The following is a 19,443-nucleotide window of genomic DNA, read 5'->3' as shown; positions in this document are numbered from 1 at the left end:
ACAGGCTAGTAATAGGCTGATTCACTAGTAAGTTTATTTACATCTATCTACCTGAATGTAAAATTTTCTTGTTTCCTGGCGCTGTAGTGTTACCTCATATGTCTGACTGATTCAGTTTCAGTTAAACCAAATGAGTGCTCAAAATTTTGCAAAATCTTCTCGAGTTCTAAACATGGCCGGGAGTTCGGCGAGAGGGGAGCACGGAGGGGTGTTTGATCTCTATTAGCTGTGACTTTTATATAAGGTACTTTCTGCGTCATGTTCAAAGATAGATATTGCCTGTTGGCACTTTTCAGCTCTGAATTTTGAATGCAATTTTGAATCACTCGTACGATCTGTTCCCATAATCAGGCCATTGAAATGGATACTTTTGACGCCTCGATTCTCAAGTTCACTTCTTCAGTAGAGGCACTCTACGGACAGCATAAAATGCCTAACATGCTAATTCAAATACTCTTTGATGCAAAATAAAAACGTCAAAGACAAAGGACAGCCAAAACATAACATTTGGCGGACTTGTACAATATATCTTGGATATGCATTCGTTAACTTTGGTTCTTTTGTGGCACTTTCGGTTGAACCAAATGATCGAGTATATGCTATGGCCAATACATACTACTGAATGTCCATACAGGCTACAACTTTCTCCAACCTCCCTGTAAAGAACACAAGAGTAGCCACTCCGTACGTTACAAGCCTGACGCAAAGGAATGGAGCTATGTTGAGCTTAATTGTGTGTGACACAACCTTGTTTCTCATAGGAAAATTTACGTTTCCACAGCTCGCTTCGGTTCGGTTGCAGTAGCACTCAAATGGACAGGCCACCATCAACTGGGAGCACCTGCACTTGCAGAATTAAACAAGTCAAGTCTTCAAGTACACTAACAAATAACTATGTAATACATCTGGTCCATATGAAGGACATATCTGAAAACCATTTCTACTTGCCTGCCCGGTCATGTAGCTTGCAGCCGGATGAACAGCCAAGAACTCCACCAGTCCAGCGATCTCCTCTGGCTTGCCGAATCGTCCTGAAGTTTCCATCAGCAAGAAAAGGCAATAAAACCAAAGCGAAAACTCCATGTTTCATCTTTGGTGCCATTGCAAGATTTTCTTTTCTTTTTTGGAGATAGCGAGCCCGCTCATGCCAAGCGGTGTGTCATTGCAAGAGTTATGGGCGGATGCTTATAACCGGAAACTCTATATTCCATCTTCTGTTATGATTCATATGGAATTTAGCCAATGCAGATGATTACTACAACTACTACTTACCTAATGGTATTGTCTCGAGCGCCTTCCGCTCGATGTCGTCGCCTAGTTTTGCAGTCATGTCAGACGCGACCCAGCCCGGGGAAACTGCATTCACCTGCAAAACCAACCAGGCAAAATGTCAGACAAGCTTAATGTTCAAACAAGGAGCAGCACTTTAATGAAGATGTGCTTATTCTAGGCTGCATTGGCTGCTACTTGCATTTATGTTTCTGCCACCGTATTCCCGGGCCATGGCCTTGGTCAATCCAATCACCCCGGCCTTTGCGGCGCAGTAGTTGGCCTGGCCAATGTTGCCGATCATCCCGGCAACTGAGGCGATGTTGATGATTCTTCCCTGTGGGCAATTAACCAGTGAAAAAACTGTACCCAAAAATTATTGTCTCTCATCATATAACAGAGACGCTTCTAAGAATAGAAACGGCACATAGTTAACTAATACTCCGTACCTTCTTCCTCTTCATCATCACTGCCGCCGCAGCCTGAAACAAGATTTTTAAATAATAGGCAAGCACAAAGCATATTTGATACCGATTACGGAGGCCAAGTGAACAGCACGTCTCACCTGGGCACAGAGGTAAACACCGGTAAGGTTTACGTCCACTACTTCCTGCCACTGCGCCTTCTTCATCCGCATTAGCAGAGCATCTCGCGTGATCCCTGCCCACCAAGAATGGCCCCCAAGACATCAAAACCCACTGTCAAGGCGATACAAATGCCAACTTACGTAGTCAGCTGTGCAGGGGGAGGCAGGAAGAGAGATGAAAACAAGGGAGAACCTGCATTGTTCACCAGGACGTCCAGCGTTCCCCAAGTATCAATTGCCTGAGCCAACATCCAACATCATGTATAAAGTATGCACTCACTCGGAGAATTATTTGTTATTGTTTTGCCTAGAATAATGAACTGATGTCAACTCACCGCTCTCATCATGGTTTCAACCTCGGCTTCAATGGAGACATCGGCTGAAAAGGAGATGGCAGTGCCACCGGACTCCATGATCTGAATGGATCATGATATGTGTTTGTGTGGCACAAGGAAGACAAGCATGGCATGAAGAGTATTCTGTGAGGTAAAATGCACTTGTATGCGAGCAACTGTATCATACATTGGGTAGGCTAGAAGGCTAGGAGGAGCGATTTTACTCACCTCTCTGCACACTTCTTCAGCTTCCATGCCTGACTTGGCATAGTTCACAACTACCTTAAACAAACAAAAGATGATGTTCAGTACAGTTCCAGTGAAACCACAGCTCAACTAGCCTTACAATTATACAATTTCCATGCTTCTTTGAAGGAATAGTACTTCACTCTTTTTTTCATTTGATTGCTGATACTTATAAGTATTTACCTTGCACCCTGCTTTGCCAAGAGCCACAGCTATCGCTCGCCCAATCCCCCTCGATGCTCCGGTGACCACTGCAACCGGGGCTTGAGGCCGTGCCAAGCCATCCATGCTCACTCCAGCCATAGCTTTAACCTGACCATGTCTTATAGCTACAGTAAGACAATTCCTTCCATCAGAAAGGCCACCTAATTAAGGAGGAGACCGATACAGAGTCTACCACTCAGATATGATTTGATCAATTGCCTGATGAAATGAGAGTGCACGGTCGTTGATATCGCTGGAGCCTGCAGCTGTGGTGCTGCGGCGGCGGAAACCCAAGGGAAACAAGGCCAGCGGAGAACGGCATGGTTGATGCCATGGAAGAGGAGTTGTGAAGCTCTGTTAACTGCTGGTCATGCAAAAATAAAATGGTGCTGTCTACGGAAATCAGAAGTAATTAGGAGCACAGAGTGGCAACAGAAAGAGGGATGGCTCCATGTTCAGCGGAGGTTATCTTTGCATGATCGCTGAAAATGTATCTACCTTGGGATCAATTGGTTATTGGGCAGTCAAACTTGTGGCAAAAGCAAAATACAGGCAAGGTTGGTGTGATGGCCATGCACATAGCACCGGATAGCCCATACCGCATGGGAAGTTGAGTCCGTGTACTGTGCAAAAACATGAACTGCATGTTTACACGGTATAGATATTCCGGATAGTGAAAAAAAGAAAGAACTGCATCTTGCTCTGATGCTAACATGGTAGATGATTTTTGCAGAAGAATAGAAGATAAGAACTCAAAGCATGGGCATGCACATTTGGAAGGTTAACTTACATTTGCTTACAGCTATAAGAAATGTTAGATACTTCCGAAATGGAGAATACCAGGCTATGAAGCAGGGCCAAAATCTTATTTGTTCGATAAACTGGACAACTTTACAACATGTATTGCTGCATATGTAACTTTATTTCCCAACTAGCAAAGCTGAATTCAGTTTATGCGATTCAGAAATCCAGGTTCCACATTCAGGCACGTGAAAAACACAGGGTTACACTATGATTTACTGTACAGTTAGAGAGAATAAATAACAATACCTTGTGCAGATAAAGAAATTGCAGCTATCTTGTTATTTTTCTGCCTAGACCTGCTTACGGCCAGTTTGGTTTGGGGGTATTTCTCAGAGAAGTTTTGTTAGAAAAAGAACATGATAGATGATTATTGCAGAAGAATATAATACCTCAAAGCATGGGATGCACCTTTGGAAGGTTAGCTTACATTTCTTTACAGCTAAAAGAAATGTAAGATACTTCCGAAACGGAGAATACCGGGCCATGAAGCAGGACCGAAATCATATTTGCTCGATAAACCGAACAATCTTTACAACATGTTTTGCTTCATTATATGCAACTTTATCTCCCAACTAGCAATGAGGAATTCAGTTTATGCAGTTGAGAAATTCAGGTTCCACATCCAGGCACATGAAAAACACACAATCAGACTATGATTTAATGATTTACTGTACAATTAGAGAGAATAAATAATAATACCTTGTGCAGATAAAGAAATGGTAACTATCTTGTTATTATCCTGTCTAAACCTGCTTAGGGCCAGTTTGGTTTCGGGATATTTCTCAAAGGAGTTTTCTCTAAAAAAAAAGATAATATAAGGTAAGTTTTATTTGATCAAAATAGTTAAATGACCAATCAAAGGTTGCACCATGAAATTTTCAAACTAGCTTTACTTTTATGTATATCCACACAGTTCCACACAGACCAATGCCGATACTGTTTGCAGAAATTTTCCTGGGTTCGCTCTTGCTAGTTGCTACCTTTTCACAAGGTAGAATTATGTACTATGTAGTAGCTATATGCATTTGGTTGCTACTGCAGTCAGTCAATTAGACAGTTTTTTCACAACAGTTAGGCCTTGTACAATGGGAGGTGCTTAGAGAGATGCTTAGAAAAATAAACCGAGTTTTTCTGAAGCACCGGTGCCTATTTCTACTGAAGAGACGCTTAGTTAAGCGTCTACCCTGTACAAATAAGCACCGGTGCTTAAGAAAAGCCTGGTTTATTTCTCTAAGCACCTCCTCTAAGCACCTCCCATTGTACAAGGCCTTAGAGTAGCCTCCAGCACACATTAAGGCCCAAAGAGGGTAAAATAAAGCGGTATCTTTGAAGAACTAATTAAGAATCTGGCCTACATAAAACCAAGGATAGATAGGTTGCAGCTACTACTGGAAGACCAATGCTGATACTGTTTAACGTCAGAGCTTGGCATCCATCAAGCAGCCGCAACCAGGGACTGGAAGAGAGGCAGGTACTGTCCATTGGCGTCGTCGGAGTGTGAGTGATGCCAAACCCTGACGATCTCGACGGGGACGACGCTGGTGGGGCCATCATCGTCACTGTAGTCAATCCGGAGCTCGTGGGGGATCTCTCGAGGGTGCTCCAGCTCAAGGACGACGCGGACAGTGGCTAGGTCGGGCGCCACGAAGCAGGCCGGGTCGATCTCGCGCACGTACCCGAATCTGCAGCAGTTCCACCTGATCCCCTTCTCTGTGCGCTGCTCAATGGGGTAATCTCGCAGGGCGGCATGGACAAGGTAGTCAGTCGACACTCGAGTACTCGACACCCAGATGGTGTCGGGGGTCTCCCCGTCGCGCAGGAGCTTCACGGTGACGCCGTCGAGCACGAACGGCTGCCGCAGCAGGGCCGCCTCCCGGAAGTCGGGTGTGCGGAAGAGCACAGCCATGTCGGCGCCGTGTTCGGGAGGGAGGAGCTCGAAGTTCTGCGGCAGGTCGAGGGCGAGGGTGCGGAAGACGCGGCGGATGAAGGGCCCCGGGTCGGCGCGGCACGGGGCCTCCAGTGGGGTGATGTAGGCGTACGCAAGGCGCCGCCAGTAGTGCTCCAGCTCGGGGTCGAGGACGAAATTGAAGTACACACTGATTGTGGCCGGGGATCCCGTGACCGTGAGCGTCTCCCGGGGGAGGAAGACCGCCGTAGCGGCCGGAGGGCCCCCGCCGTAGGACAGGCTGGTTAAGAACGCCGGGCGGTCGGAGGGGATCTCCAATGCCGTCGCCCCCTCCGGCATGGTGTCGGCGCCGGCCGCCAGCATCTTGGAGAAGGCAGTGGTGTGGTGTGGAGTGGAAGGGCGCTGCGGTATGTCGCAGTTGGGCCACAGGACTCAGGAGTGGGCCGGGCTCGCGTGCAGCTCGTTCGCCTCTTTCATGCTTCACTTCTTATTTGGATTCACTTCCTATTGGTTTTCTCAAGAACAAAAACTTCCACCTCTTTGTCATCTGCGCGGAAGGGCTGTCAGCCCTGCTTCATGATGCTGAAGCCAATGGGCGGATAGGTGGAGTCAAGATCTGCCTAGCTGCACCGGTGGTCTCGCACCTCTTGTTCGTAGACAACTCAGTTCTTTTGCTTAAGGCGAAAAGGGAGGAGGCGGAGGCATTAAGGGAAATCTTGGATCTCTATGAAAGCTGCTTGGGACAATGCATTAACTTGGAGAAGTCCGCGGTTATGTTCAGTCCTAATACTAGTGTTGAAGCAAGATACGGTGTGAAGAGCGCTTTGCAGATCCATAGTGAAAGCTGGAATGAAAAATACCTTGGGCTGCCTGTTCATGTAGGGAAATCGAGGAAGAAGGCGTTCGCGTTTGTCAAGAACGCGATCTCGGGGAAGGTCTATGGTTGGAAGGAGAGGCTCATTGCGAAAACTGGGAAGGAAACGCTGGTCACGTCGATGGCCCAGGCTATACCCACTTTTGCTATGTCGTGTTTCTACTTGACCAAGACCTTCTGTGAGGAGCTAAGTTCATTGATCGAAAATTATTGGTGGAGTCAGCAAGACAAGGAGCACACGACCCACTGGATAGGATGGAACAAGCTTACCTTGCCAAAGGCACAGGGAGGACTCGGGTTCCGGGACATGCACGCGTTTAATGTTGCCATGCTGTCCCGTCAGGCCTGGAGGTTAATACAACAACCAGACTCGTTGTGTGCACAGATCTTGAAGGCCCGGTACTACCCGGATGGCCGGCTCCTTGAGGCCCAACCCTCTGCGGGTATTTCTTATGCTTGGCGCAGTTTGCTTCATGGCGTCCAACTAGTCCGAGAGGGTTACATATGGAGGATCGGGGATGGCACAAATGTCAACATATGGACCGACCCTTGGATCCCCCGGCCCTGGTCTAGAACTGTGATCATGCCTCGTGGGCAGTGCCTCTTACAGCGAGTAAGCGAACTCATTGATCCATATACAGCCTCCTGGGATGAGCAGCTGGTGAGAGACACTTTTTGGCATGATGATGTGGTACACATTCTCCGGATCCCACTTACAGATGGTGCCCAAGATTTCATGGCGTGGCAGTATGACAACAAAGGGGCCCATTCTGTCAAGAGTGCCTATAAGTTATATGTACAACTGGAGAAGACATGGAGGGACGGAGGTGTTGGTGCGAGCTCCATGGTTCCTGGGAATTTGAGTAGCATAAGGGATGAATCCTGGAAGAGAATTTGGAAGTTACCTTGTCCCAGAAATATCCAAATGTTCACTTGGAGGCTTAAACACGAGTCCCTTGCGCTACGTACCACGGTTGCACGGAGGGGTATACCCATTGAAGACACTAAGTGCCTCTTCTGCAGCAGAGGAGAGGAGGATGGGGCGCATCTCTTCGTCAAATGCAAGCTTGCGAAGGAAGTGTGGTGGGACCTAGCTCTGGAAAAGGAAAGAAGCGATCTGGAGAAGCTGGAGGGCGTGCATGCAATGATAGATTATATCTGGGGGCTACATGAAAAAAAGAGGTTGCGCATCCTCACTTTTTAGTGGCTGTGGTGGGCCAATAGAAACAAGGCGAGGGAGGGTGAGCTGCCGTTCCCACATGCGAAAGTGGCACGGCGAACGAGAACACTAGTAGAAAACAGGGCATTGGTTCGGCCCTCGTAATACCATTAATCCCGGTTCACTCATAAACTGGGACCAAAGGAGGCAATTGTCCCGGTTCGTGAGCCCAGGGGGCCGGCCGGGCCACGTGGGCCATTGGTCCCGGTTCCACGCACGAACCGAGACCAATGCGCCTCGCCCCTGGCCCATGACCATTAGTCCCGGTTTGTACCACAAACCGGGACTAAAGGGTTGGTCCTCATTGCGGTCAGAGTTCAGTCCCACCTCGTCAACCGAAGGGCGCTCACACCGGTTTATAAGCCCGTCCCTCTCTGCCTTGTTGAGCTCCTCTCAAAGTGAAAATAGATGCCCTTATACAGGGAATTGACCTAAATTCAGAGTAAATTTCTTCGAAATTCATAGAAATTTATTATGAATTTAGGTTGAATTCTCTCTATAGGCGCATCTATGCTCATTTTTTATGTTGGGGTTGGCGATCTTTACAGACTTTTTGTGTGTTGAATATGCACCATTCAGAATCAGTCTCTGCTTTGAATGGTTCATTTTGAACACACAAAAAGTCTGGAGTTCAAATAAGTTCAAGAAAATGAAATCCCTTTGTAACAGATGAGTTTTCGTCCGAAACCATGATACTTCGAAAGAGATTGTCCATTTTGTTCACGAAGTGCATCCAGCTTTTGCCGTAACCCTCTCAACTTTTTAGCACATGCTATGTGGGTGAAATGATGATACCATGCCAACTTTCAACCTTTTCAGAGCTCATTTGTAGGGCTTTTCAATTTCAGGGTCATTTAGCTCAAAACAATCCGTCACTGCATGAAAAATAACAAATGAAGTCAGAAAGGGTTGAAAATTGATGATGTGGCTTTGAATGGTGCATTTTGAACACACAAAAAGTCTGGAGTTCAAATAAGTTCAAGAAAATGAAATCCCTTTGTAACAGATGAGTTTTCCTCCGAAACCCTGATACTTCGAAAGAGATTGTCCATTTTGTTCACGAAGTGCATCCAGCTTTTGCCGGGACCCTCTCAACTTTTTAGCACATGTTATGTGGGGTGAAATGATGATACCATGCCAACTTTCAACCTTTTCATAGTTCATTTGTAGGGTTTTTCAATTTCAGGTTCATTTGAAATGCTTTTCAATTTTAGGGTCTTATAGCTCAAAATAATTAGTAAATGCATGAAAAATAACAAATGAAGTCAGAAAGGATTGAAAAATGATGATGTGGCTTTGAATGGTGCATTTTGAACACACAAAAAGTCAGGAGTTCAAATAAGTTTTAAAAAATGAAATCCCTTTGTAACAGACGAGTTTCCGTATGAAATCCTGATACTTTGAAAGAGATTGTCCGTTTTGTACACGAAGTGCATCCAGTTTTTGCCGTAACCCTCTCAACTTTCTTGCACATGCTATGTAGATGAAATGATGATACCATGCCAACTTTCAACCTTTTCAGAGTTCATTTGAAATGCTTTTCAATTTTAGGGTCCTATAGCTCAAAATAATCAGTAAATGCATGAAAAATGGTGCATGAAAAATAACAAATAAAATAAATAAGTAATTAGAAACAAAATAATATAAACTTTATTAAAATATATAAGTAGAAACAAAATAAAATAAACTTTAATAAAATTTATGAAACTAAAATTAACAAAGTATTTTCTGTTCAAAACATTATAAGAAACCTCTAGTATTATTGAAACTAAAATTATATAAAATTGATGCAACTAAAATTATCGAAGTATTTTTTGTTCAAAATCATTAAAAGCAAAAGAATTTTCATAAAGAACTTTTTTGTTAAAAACTTTAATAGCAAAAAGAATTATCATAAAGTAAAATAAATAAAGAAACAAAATAAAATAAAATAAATAAGTTTTTTGTTGTAAGTAGAAACAAAACAAAATAAATAAAGCAAAAAAGAAAACAAAAAGACAGGCAAAAAATAAAAAATATGCCACCTACTAGGCCACCATGGCGTGAATACGACTAGAAACCCATCGATGGGCGAGGATTCAGGCCCGCAGAAGGCCCAATAAGACCATCAGGCATAGCAGTGACAATTAGGCCCGTAAGCCAGCAACGGAGAGGAGCTCGAGAGGGGTGCGGCAGTGGGGCTTATAAACCACTGCGCGCCCCTCTCAACTAGCGAGGTGGGACTAAACTTTCGACGCGGGCGCAACAGCACAATGTAACGCCCACGATGCGGCTATATCTCTCACGTGTCGAGGCACGACTTAGAGGCATAACCGCATTGTAGGTTTTGTCGCAAGAAGGGTCATCTTGCCTGAGATCCCGCAAGGAAGAAGAACGAGTCCATGAAGAAGACAAATGGACGTAGTCGAACGAATCCTCACAACTCCGAAACGAAACCGAAGCTAACGAGAGAAGCAAACCGGAAAGAAGCAAACAACATGGTAAACAACCATCACATAAATATGGCATGATGCACAATCAAGTATGATGCATGTCCGGTTTAATGAGCATGGCATGGCAAAATGCAACAAACAATACTACAAATTAAGTGGAGCTCAATATGCAACGAGTTGCATATTGACAAAACACCACATCAAATATTTAGTTCTCTTTCGGTTATGTACCCAACAATATTAAATGTTGATTAACATGGAAAGAGGTGAAGCATAAGAAAACTACCTAGCTAGGCAAGTTTAAATGAGGCCGGAACAACAAATAACAATTCCGGAAAATCCCCGTTTGCATATTTTAGATTTGGTACTGTTCTGACATAAACACAATTTTAATGTTGTTAAACAGCAAAATAAAGTGCACCATGTTAAACTAGGCATTTTTCTACCCCATTTACATATAAAGTTTATTAAATTCCGAGTTACGGTTAATTAGTTATAAAATAAATCATTTTAGCATGGCATTTGAGCAAATTTAATCAAACAGCAATTTAAACATTTTAAACATGGATGAGAGTTGCATAATGTGAAACTCGACAGAATTCTAAGCATTTTTCATATATAATGTTTTAACATATGATGCACTGTTAAAGAGTTATTATATGCATGATGTTTGAGGGTTTTTCTGTAAAACTGTAAATCCTGGGATAAATAGACAAATTCGCAGCGCAGGAAAAAAATACATGGGCCGAAACAGAACTGAACTGGGCTGGGGAAGCTGCTCACATCGGGCCAAAACTGGCCGAAGGGGAAGCAGAGCGGTGGGCCGGCGGATCTGGGCCGACGAGGAAGCAGGGCGGCTCGCTCTCGAGTAGCGCGGGGGAAGAAGACGCGGCGGCATCAGCGGCTGAGGGACTTGGCGCTGGAGGCAGGCCAGGTGCACGACAGGGAGGGCGTGGTCAACGCGCTCGAAGCAGGGCGTCTCCTCCTTGGCTCGAAACAGCCATGGCGCGGGAGGAGATTGCTGCCAGTGGGGCGGCGACGCAGCTACGGGAGGCCGGGGAACGGGTGGATCCAGTAGCGAGGCTGCGTGGGAGCCGGAGCCAGCGGCGAGGAGGACTTGGACGGCATCAGAGACGTTTGGCGGCGGCGGTCGCAGCTCCATGGGGATGGCGCCATGGGTTCCTGCAGGGGAAGAGATGGGGAGGTGAGGCAGAGAAAAGGCAGGGCACGGGAGAAGAAGGGAGAGGGAGAAGAGCAGCGGGGAAACGGCCTGAGTGGCGGGATGCTCCGACGACGATGACCTGCAGAAGGTCCGGCCTAGTTGGGAACTCCGGCGAGGTTGTTGCAGGGCCGGAGGAGCTGAGGAGGCCGGTGTCTCGCGGCTGCGCGGGACGAGCCGTCGGGGTCCTCTCCCGCTCGGGATCGAGCGAGGAGGAGGGTTGCGGGCACTTGTGATGGGTGGATCGAGGAGGGGATTGATTTGGTTGGCTGGTGACTAAAATCGAGGAGGAGGGGATCAGGAGCTTCGCGCGTTGGCTCGGGTTCGATCCCGAGGAAGGAGGAGGCTGGTCGGTGGATGGATTGGGCAGGAGATGAAAACGAGGAGGTGGCGGCGGATGGGATGGATGGAATGGATCCCTAGAAAATAGGGTTTGGACTGTTTAAATAGCTAGGTGGACTAGCTTAAGGCAAAACGGACCCTCCAATCAAAATTGAACGGTCGAGAAAAATAGGCTGTGGAGTCCAATAAAGAAAACGGAGATGTTTTATAGATGTTTGGGGATGATCCGGACCCAACGGTGATGACTGAGCGGGTCGGGTTCGGGACAGGTTTCGGACACGCGCGAGAAGGGGTTTTGTGCATTGTGCAGAGAGGGTCAAACGGTCGGGCAACAAAAGAATGGTGGGTCTGAGAAAAGGTCAACGGAGGCGAGGAGGGACGCGGCAACTACGAACGGATGCAAACTTTAAGAAAAACATGCAGATGCAATGCTCATGATGACATGATGAAATGCAACAAACAAAAATAAAACACACGGCGACAACGAGAAACATGGAAGGCGTCTGAAGCGTCGGTCTCGGGGCGTTACAACACTCCACCACTACAAGAGGATCTTGTCCCGAGATCTAGGATGACACCGGAGAGAAACGGAAGAGGAAGAGGTAAAACAACGTTGCTTATTGACAAACGAGTGAAACCAAAAAAAACTTGAGAGGTCGCAAAACTTGAGGAAATGACACAACGGAGGTGAACAAAATTTAAAACACTCCGTTCAGCAAGAGGAACAAGGGACATTGCGAGAACCTTGTAGGTTGAAAGACAAACAAAAATGGTTACGATGGACAAGAAGTACATGCAAGCACTCCGGTTGAAACGAGATGTATAAGGAGCGATAAAGATCAATTACGACAACACTCCGGTTGGAAATGGAAGGCATAGAATATGAACTTGGCAAAAAGAAAGCACATGGATGAGACTCCGGTTAGAAGAGGAATGATAGACACAATACTCCGGTTAAAACAAGATAAAGAAGGAATAAGAATGATATAATTTGGACAGCACTCCGACTGTAAATGGAAGAAATTGAACATGAACTTTACAAGATGAGAGGATACTTAATGAAATCAACAGCACACTGCCTCCAGAACTATTGAAAGAATGGCACAAGGGGTAAGAAAGATTTCAGACAGCACTCCGGTTGAGAAGGGAGGCAAAACTTGACAGAATGGGAAGAACTTGAAAAGAGGGCATGACACTCCGGTTGGAAATGGATAAGCACGAAAAGAACACGGTCCTCACAAACCGAGAAGATGAGTGAAGAGAGCAACATCACAATGCCTCCGGAAACAATGCATGATAGTTAGATAGTTGGAGTGAATAGAACGAAGAATGAAACCAACATCTCCTACCATAAATGAATTTTAAAGAGCATCCTTACGAAGTAGGATTGAACGGAGTTGTTGGAAAACCAACAACGAAAAGAATAAGCTTGTAGTGGGCTTATGGAAAAAACATCTCAAGACTATGAGGTGACAGCCGGCCACTAATGGAAACCATTGGTTTGAGTGAGAGCACCAAGGCGATGAAAAACTTCTTTCACCAAGAGGATAGGAGAAAACATGGATCATTGATAAGCACCATTATAGCAACATTCCTTAGGGCAGGCTTTAGGTGAAATATAACCCAATACAACTCCAACAAAAATATTGATTGGATGAAAAGATCTCTTGAACAAAGAGAAAATGATGGATTTAAATATGTCACTCTTGAAAACTTGTGAATCATGAAACCGAAGGGAAATTATCCAAAATGACATAGCACCACCTCAAAAGATAAGGTAGAAAGAATTGCACTTCAGAATGTGCGATGAAGAATGCTTGAACTCCTCAAAACAAAACATGTGTTGAACACCATGTTTATTTTAGAGTATAGCTTGGCGGATCTTAACTTCGAGAGAAATCTTGAAGAACAATTGAAGAATGAAAAGGGGTCCTTGATGAACCACCATGTAGAGCCTTCATGAGGAACTCCGGTAATAAAAGAATGATCGAACGAAAGGGAAAGTTGAAAAGAACTCCGGGAGAAGCCTTGCAATGATTTGATGAAGCTTTGAAATGATATAATTGAAATAACTTGGAGCTCCGGAAAGAAAAATGAACAAATGAGATCAAGAATTTTGATGAATCTCCGGAATAAGGAATTGAATCACTTGGATGAAACAAGAATAAGAATTACATTATGCTCATCCTTCACCAATTAAATTGATGACAAGCAATGGATTTGGCATACTACTTATTCTCGTATAAAGGATTAAGAGAGATATAGCACAAACTTGAGAAAAGTCTTCAACGATCCGCCGGTAGGATTTGGAAAGAACGAATGAATTGATATGATAACCAAGGAAGAGAACTCTTGAACGAACCACCGTAAGAATTGGAAATGAAAGTAGCAAAGGCGCAATTCACCGGGAAGAATTAGAAAATGAATAAAGATACTTGACAGAATTTAGACACATGAGAACGAAAAGATCATGAACTGATTAGAGGATATTTGAATGATGCATCGGTAAGATTTTTGGAGAATGAGAGCTGAAAGCTGGAATGAATAATTCTGAGATGACGGGCTCCGAAGAATCAAACTGAAAAATACTCCTGAAAAGCTTCAGATGGGTATGAAAAGAATTCTCACAATCGAGAACAATTATGAGGATGACAAGAAGTTAGATCCATGAATCTTTAAGATAACGGATATGATTTAGAGGAATGATTTAGAGGAAAACTCTTCTTCGGTCTTCAAATGTTGAGAATGACGATGAGAAACACCACCATGAATTGTTGGCACTCCGGAATGAAGAATAGAAGGTTGAACCAACGATGAAAGAATTTGAAAGATCTTGGAGAAAGACATTTGACTGATGATAATTCATTCTTACGTCAAACTTTGCAATGAATTTGAGAATAACTCCGGAAAAATTATAAGAGTCAGGTAAGATCCTGGGAAAAAACCTGTGGGTTAGGGCCCACTCAAAAGATACACCGTTGAATGATTAAAAGAAAGATTGCGCCGGTTGAATTAAATGGCTCAAAAGAGATAACAACCTCGAGATAGCTTGAACGGACTGGGAATGAAATGCGAATCTTCTGAGATATCTTCAGCACTCCAGATAACATGAATAGCAAGAGGTGGATGATTAAGAGATGCACCAACATGAGAAAGCATTTGAAACGAGGAAAAGAATACGATCAACACTGAAAGCTTGAATTGAGTCCACCGGAGAAGAAAAGAGAATGATGAACTTGAAGCTCCATTAGTATCTTCATGAGAATCACCGGATAAGAACATTGAAGCAAAATAATGAAGAGACTTCACAGCAATAAAAAGGATACTTGATTAAGAAATCTGAGTCCTTGAAGAAAAAGGGTGGGAGGGTGGGAAAACAAAGGCAACTTGGGTCGGATGAAACGAACACCGGCATGAGAAAACTTAGAATTGATCTCGCAAATGTTGAAATGATCGGATCCACTTGAAGAGAATCACGCCGGTTGGAAAAAAATTAACATGACGACCTCAATGATCAAGAAGGATTAGTATTCACATAGCAATATGAGAACACCGCTTGAAAAAGGTATGGAATCAACACTTGACACCGAAGCAACTCGAATACCACAAATTAAAACAAAACAAAGGATTGGCTCACAGAATAAGCCGGAACAAACATATGATAGAGATTTCGTCCGAAGTTTTCGTGGTGGGGCCCACACGGGCTCGATCGTACAGCACCATCATGTACAAGGCAGTGCACAAGACATACGAAGCGTCCCCGAGTCGGCATAGCCAAGGACTCTTTAAGACACTACGAGACCACTGTAAAACCAACCGTGGAAAGGCGGACCACTAGATGTCGAACCCCAATCTCATATCATGCATCTGTCGGAAAGATATCCTAGGAGCTACTTGAATTCCCACTTATAAACTCCCAAAACTTTCTGGTTATGCAATCAGGTATTGGGGATACAGGGGACACAATATATATCACCCAAACTAACAATACCTAGATCCAGCTGTATCCATCCTTCAACACATAACCAAGAAACCTTCGGAAATCATTTACCTCAACCTTCGAAAAGCATCCGTTATACGAGTTATGGCAATACTCCCGAACTCCCGCCCCAGTACTGGGTGGCGTCGAGGTGATCTCACCAACAACTGCATAAAAGAGATTTTCGATGTCGGCGAAACTCAGGTATTCCAGAACTGCAACGATAAAATTGTGACGACAACACCTCGGAGCTCAACTCCCCGGGACACTGCCACAACCCCTAAATGTCAGGAGGCACCAAGAACAATGTTCTCGTCACAAAATCGTCGGAACGATTCCAAGATACCCGCGTGATCCTAAAAAAATTTAGTGAAATTTGAGGAGAGAAGAGTCAAAACTTCTACGTCAGGAGGCCTCACCAGAGCGACGAAGGGACTGAGGAGTAAAAAGAATCCTACTCTCCGATATATATAATCCTAAGACTCAAAACATTTTTGTTCTAGACTCAACAACGTCAGCGATTCGATCAAGCAGGGGGCTCCTAAGTCGGGGATGGCTCTGATTACCAACTTGTAACGCCCACGATGAGGCTATATCTCTCACGTGTCGAGGCACGACTTAGAGGCATAACCGCATTGTAGGTTTTGTCGCAAGAAGGGTCATCTTGCCTGAGATCCCGCAAGGAAGAAGAATGAGTCCATGAAGAAGACAAACGGACGTAGTCGAACGAATCCTCACAACTCCGGAACGAAACCGAAGCTAACGAGAGAAGCAAACCGGAAAGAAGCAAACAACATGGTAAACAACCATCACATAAATATGGCATGATGCACAATCAAGTATGATGCATGTCCGGTTTAATGAGCATGGCATGGCAAAATGCAACAAACAATACTACAAATTAAGTGGAGCTCAATATGCAACGAGTTGCATATTGACAAAACACCACATCAAATATTTAGTTCTCTTTCGGTTATGTACCCAACAATATTAAATGTTGATTAACATTGAAAGAGGTGAAGCATAAGAAAACTACCTAGCTAGGCAAGTTTAAATGAGGCCGGAACAACAAATAACAATTCCGGAAAATCCCCATTTGCATATTTAGATTTGGTACTGTTCTGACATAAACACAATTTTAATGTTGTTAAACAGCAAAATAAAGTGCACCATGTTAAACTAGGCATTTTTCTACCCCATTTACATATAAAGTTTATTAAATTCCGAGTTACGGTTAATTAGTTATGAAATAAATCATTTTAGCATGGCATTTGGGCAAATTTAATCAAACAGAAATTTAAACATTTTAAACATGGATGAGAGCTGCATAATGTGAAACTAGACAGAATTCTAAGCATTTTTCATACATAATGTTTTAACATATGATGCACTGTTAAAGAGTTATTATATGCATGATGTTCGAGGGTTTTTCTGTAAAACTGTAAATCCCGGGATAAATAGACAAATTCGCAGCGCAGGAAAAAATACATGGGCCGAAACAGAACTGAACTGGGCTGGGGAAGCTGCTCACATCGGGCCAAAACTGGCCGAAGGGGAAGCAGAGCGGTGGGCCGGCGGATCTGGGCCGACGAGGAAGCAGGGCGGCTCGCTCTCGAGCAGCGCAGGGGAAGAAGACGCGGCGGCGTCAGCGGCTGAGGGACTTGGCGCTGGAGGCAGGCCAGGTGCACGACAGGGAGGGCGTGGTCAACGCGCTCGAAGCAGGGGAAGCAGGGCGTCTCCTCCTTGGCTCGAAACAGCCATGGCGCGGGAGGAGATTGCTGCCAGTGGGGCGGCGACGCAGCTACGGGAGGCCGGGGAACGGGTGGATCCAGTAGCGAGGCTGCGTGGGAGCCGGAGCCAGCGGCGAGGAGGACTTGGACGGCATCAGAGACGTTTGGCGGCGGCGGTCGCAGCTCCATGGGGATGGCGCCATGGGTTCCTGCAGGGGAAGAGATGGGGAGGTGAGGCAGAGAAAAGGCAGGGCACGGGAGAAGAAGGGAGAGGGAGAAGAGCAGCGGGGAAACGGCCTGAGTGGCAGGATGCTCCGACGACGATGACCTGCAGAAGGTCCTGCTTGGTTGGGAACTCCGGTGAGGTTGTTGCAGGGCTGCAGGAGCTGAGGAGGCCGGTGTCTCGCGGCTGCGCGGGGACAAGCCGTCGGGGTCCTCTCCCACTCGGGATCGAGCGAGGAGGAGGGTTGCGGGCACTTGTGATGGGTGGATCGAGGAGGGGATGGATTTGGTTGGCTGGTGACTAAAATCGAGGAGGAGGGGATCAGGAGCTTCGCGCGTTGGCTCGGGTTCGATCCCGAGGAAGGAGGAGGCTGGTCGGTGGATGGATTGGGCAGGAGATGAAAACGAGGAGGTGGCGGCGGATGGGATGGATGGAATGGATCCCTAGAAAATAGGGTTTGGACTGTTTAAATAGCTAGGTGGACTAGCTTAAGGCAAAACGGACCCTCCGATCAAAATTGAACGGTCGAGAAAAATAGGCTGTGGAGTCCAATAAAGAAAACGGAGATGTTTTATAGATGTTTGGGGATGATCCGGACCCAACGGTGATGACTGGGCGGGTCGGGTTCGGGACAGGTTTCGGACGCGCGCGAGAAGGGGTTTTGTGCATTGTGCAGAGAGGGTCAAACGGTCGGGCAACAAAAGAATGGTGGGTCTGAGAAAAGGTCAACGGAGGCGAGGAGGGACGCGGCAACTACGAACGGATGCAAACTTTAAGAAAAACATGCAGATGCAATGCTCATGATGACATGATGAAATACTACAAACAAAAATAAAACACACGGCGACAACGAAAAACATGGAAGGCATCTAAAGCGTCGGTCTCGGGGCGTTACACACAAGGCCTTTGGTCCCGGTTGGTGGCACCAACCGAGACTAAAGGTGTGCATTGGTACCGGTCTGTGGCACTAACCGGTACCAATGCCCCCTCTTTAGTCCCGGTTGGTGACACCAACCGGGACCAAAGGCCGCCGCTTCCCGCCCTTTGGGCTGCTGAAAAGAGGCCTTTGGTCCCGGTTGGTGGGCCTTTGGTCCCGGTTGGTGTCACCAACCGGGACTAAAGGTCGCATTCGTCCCGGTTGCTGTCACGAACCGGGACCAATGCTTCGTCTATATAACTAGCACTTGTGAAATTTTTCATTCAGTTCGTCTTCCCCGCCCCGACGACGCTGCCAGGCTGCCCCTCTGCGCCTCGCCGTCGCCGCCGTCGCCCCTGCCTCAGACGCCGTCCCGCGCCGCCCAGACGCCGTCGCCGCCCCGCGCCCCACTGCCTCCTCGTTGCCCGTCGCCGCGCCCCTCACCTCCGCCTCCTGCCTCCTCGTCGCCCGTCGCCGCGCCCCTCACCGTCGCCGTCGCCGCCCCCTGCCTCCTCGTCGCCCGTGGTCGCGCCCCTCACCATCGCCCCCGTGCCCTGCCTCCTCGTCGATCGCCGCCCCCTTAGTGAGCTCATATGAATTTTCCTAATTTAGATGTGTAGTTAATTTAGATGTGTAGTTTAGATGTGTAGTTAATTGAGTTGTTGTAATTTGTTCATAAATGAATATGCAAAAGTTAGAATTTTTTCTGTTCATAGATTTTTTTGTGATATTATTGTTGAATATGCAAATGTTTGTGTGTTCATATATATATATGCAAAGAATATGTCAATTTTGTTCATAGAATTTTTATAATTTTTTTCTGTTGTAATTTTGTTCATAGAATTTTTATCTTGTTCATAGAATTTTTATGATCTTTTTCTGTTGTAATTTTGTTCATAGAATAAGAAGAGAAAGTGTTTAATAGAATTAGTTAGAAAAATAATAGAACTAGTTAAACTAGTTTATTTTTAGTAAGTACTACTTTATTCTATTTATAGTAAGTGCTTAGTAGTTGAACTAGTTGATTTAATAAAATTAGTTTATTTTACTATAGAAGTAGTTTATTTTTAGCAAGAAAATTAATAGAACTAGTTTATTTTTTTAGTTAAAGCAATTATTCCCGCATCGACGTCGACGATGCCAATCCCGCATCCTCGTC

At 45.4% G+C, this 19,443-nt stretch overlaps 1 protein-coding gene across 6 annotated transcripts; it reads right to left on the bottom strand.

Moving 5' to 3' along the window:
- Nucleotides 1–430: 430 nt before the first annotated feature.
- Nucleotides 431–3,051, bottom strand: LOC123123388 (3-oxoacyl-[acyl-carrier-protein] reductase 4). 6 transcript variants are annotated; one of them, XR_006460609.1, is made up of 12 exons: nt 2,860–3,051; nt 2,620–2,765; nt 2,419–2,472; nt 2,191–2,271; nt 2,049–2,094; nt 1,835–1,929; nt 1,719–1,751; nt 1,472–1,606; nt 1,273–1,366; nt 949–1,031; nt 748–841; nt 431–656 (listed from the first exon to the last, which is right to left on the bottom strand). XR_006460609.1 is itself a non-coding variant. In XM_044543892.1 (11 exons), the coding sequence occupies exons 1-11, from the start codon at nt 2,972–2,974 to the stop codon at nt 809–811; spliced, it is 915 nt and encodes a 304-aa protein (XP_044399827.1). In that variant the 5' UTR covers nt 2,975–3,051; the 3' UTR covers nt 431–808. The 6 variants fall into 6 exon arrangements, 3 of the variants coding, with proteins under 3 accessions (XP_044399827.1, XP_044399829.1, XP_044399828.1); XR_006460611.1 differs by having other exon boundaries at nt 949–1,017; XR_006460610.1 differs by having other exon boundaries at nt 949–1,013.
- Nucleotides 3,052–19,443: the final 16,392 nt, after the last annotated feature.

Source organism: Triticum aestivum, chromosome 5D (genome assembly GCF_018294505.1).
Source record: "Triticum aestivum cultivar Chinese Spring chromosome 5D, IWGSC CS RefSeq v2.1, whole genome shotgun sequence".
Lineage (NCBI taxonomy): Eukaryota > Viridiplantae > Streptophyta > Magnoliopsida > Poales > Poaceae > Triticum > Triticum aestivum.
This window is presented reverse-complemented; position numbering and strand designations above follow the sequence as displayed.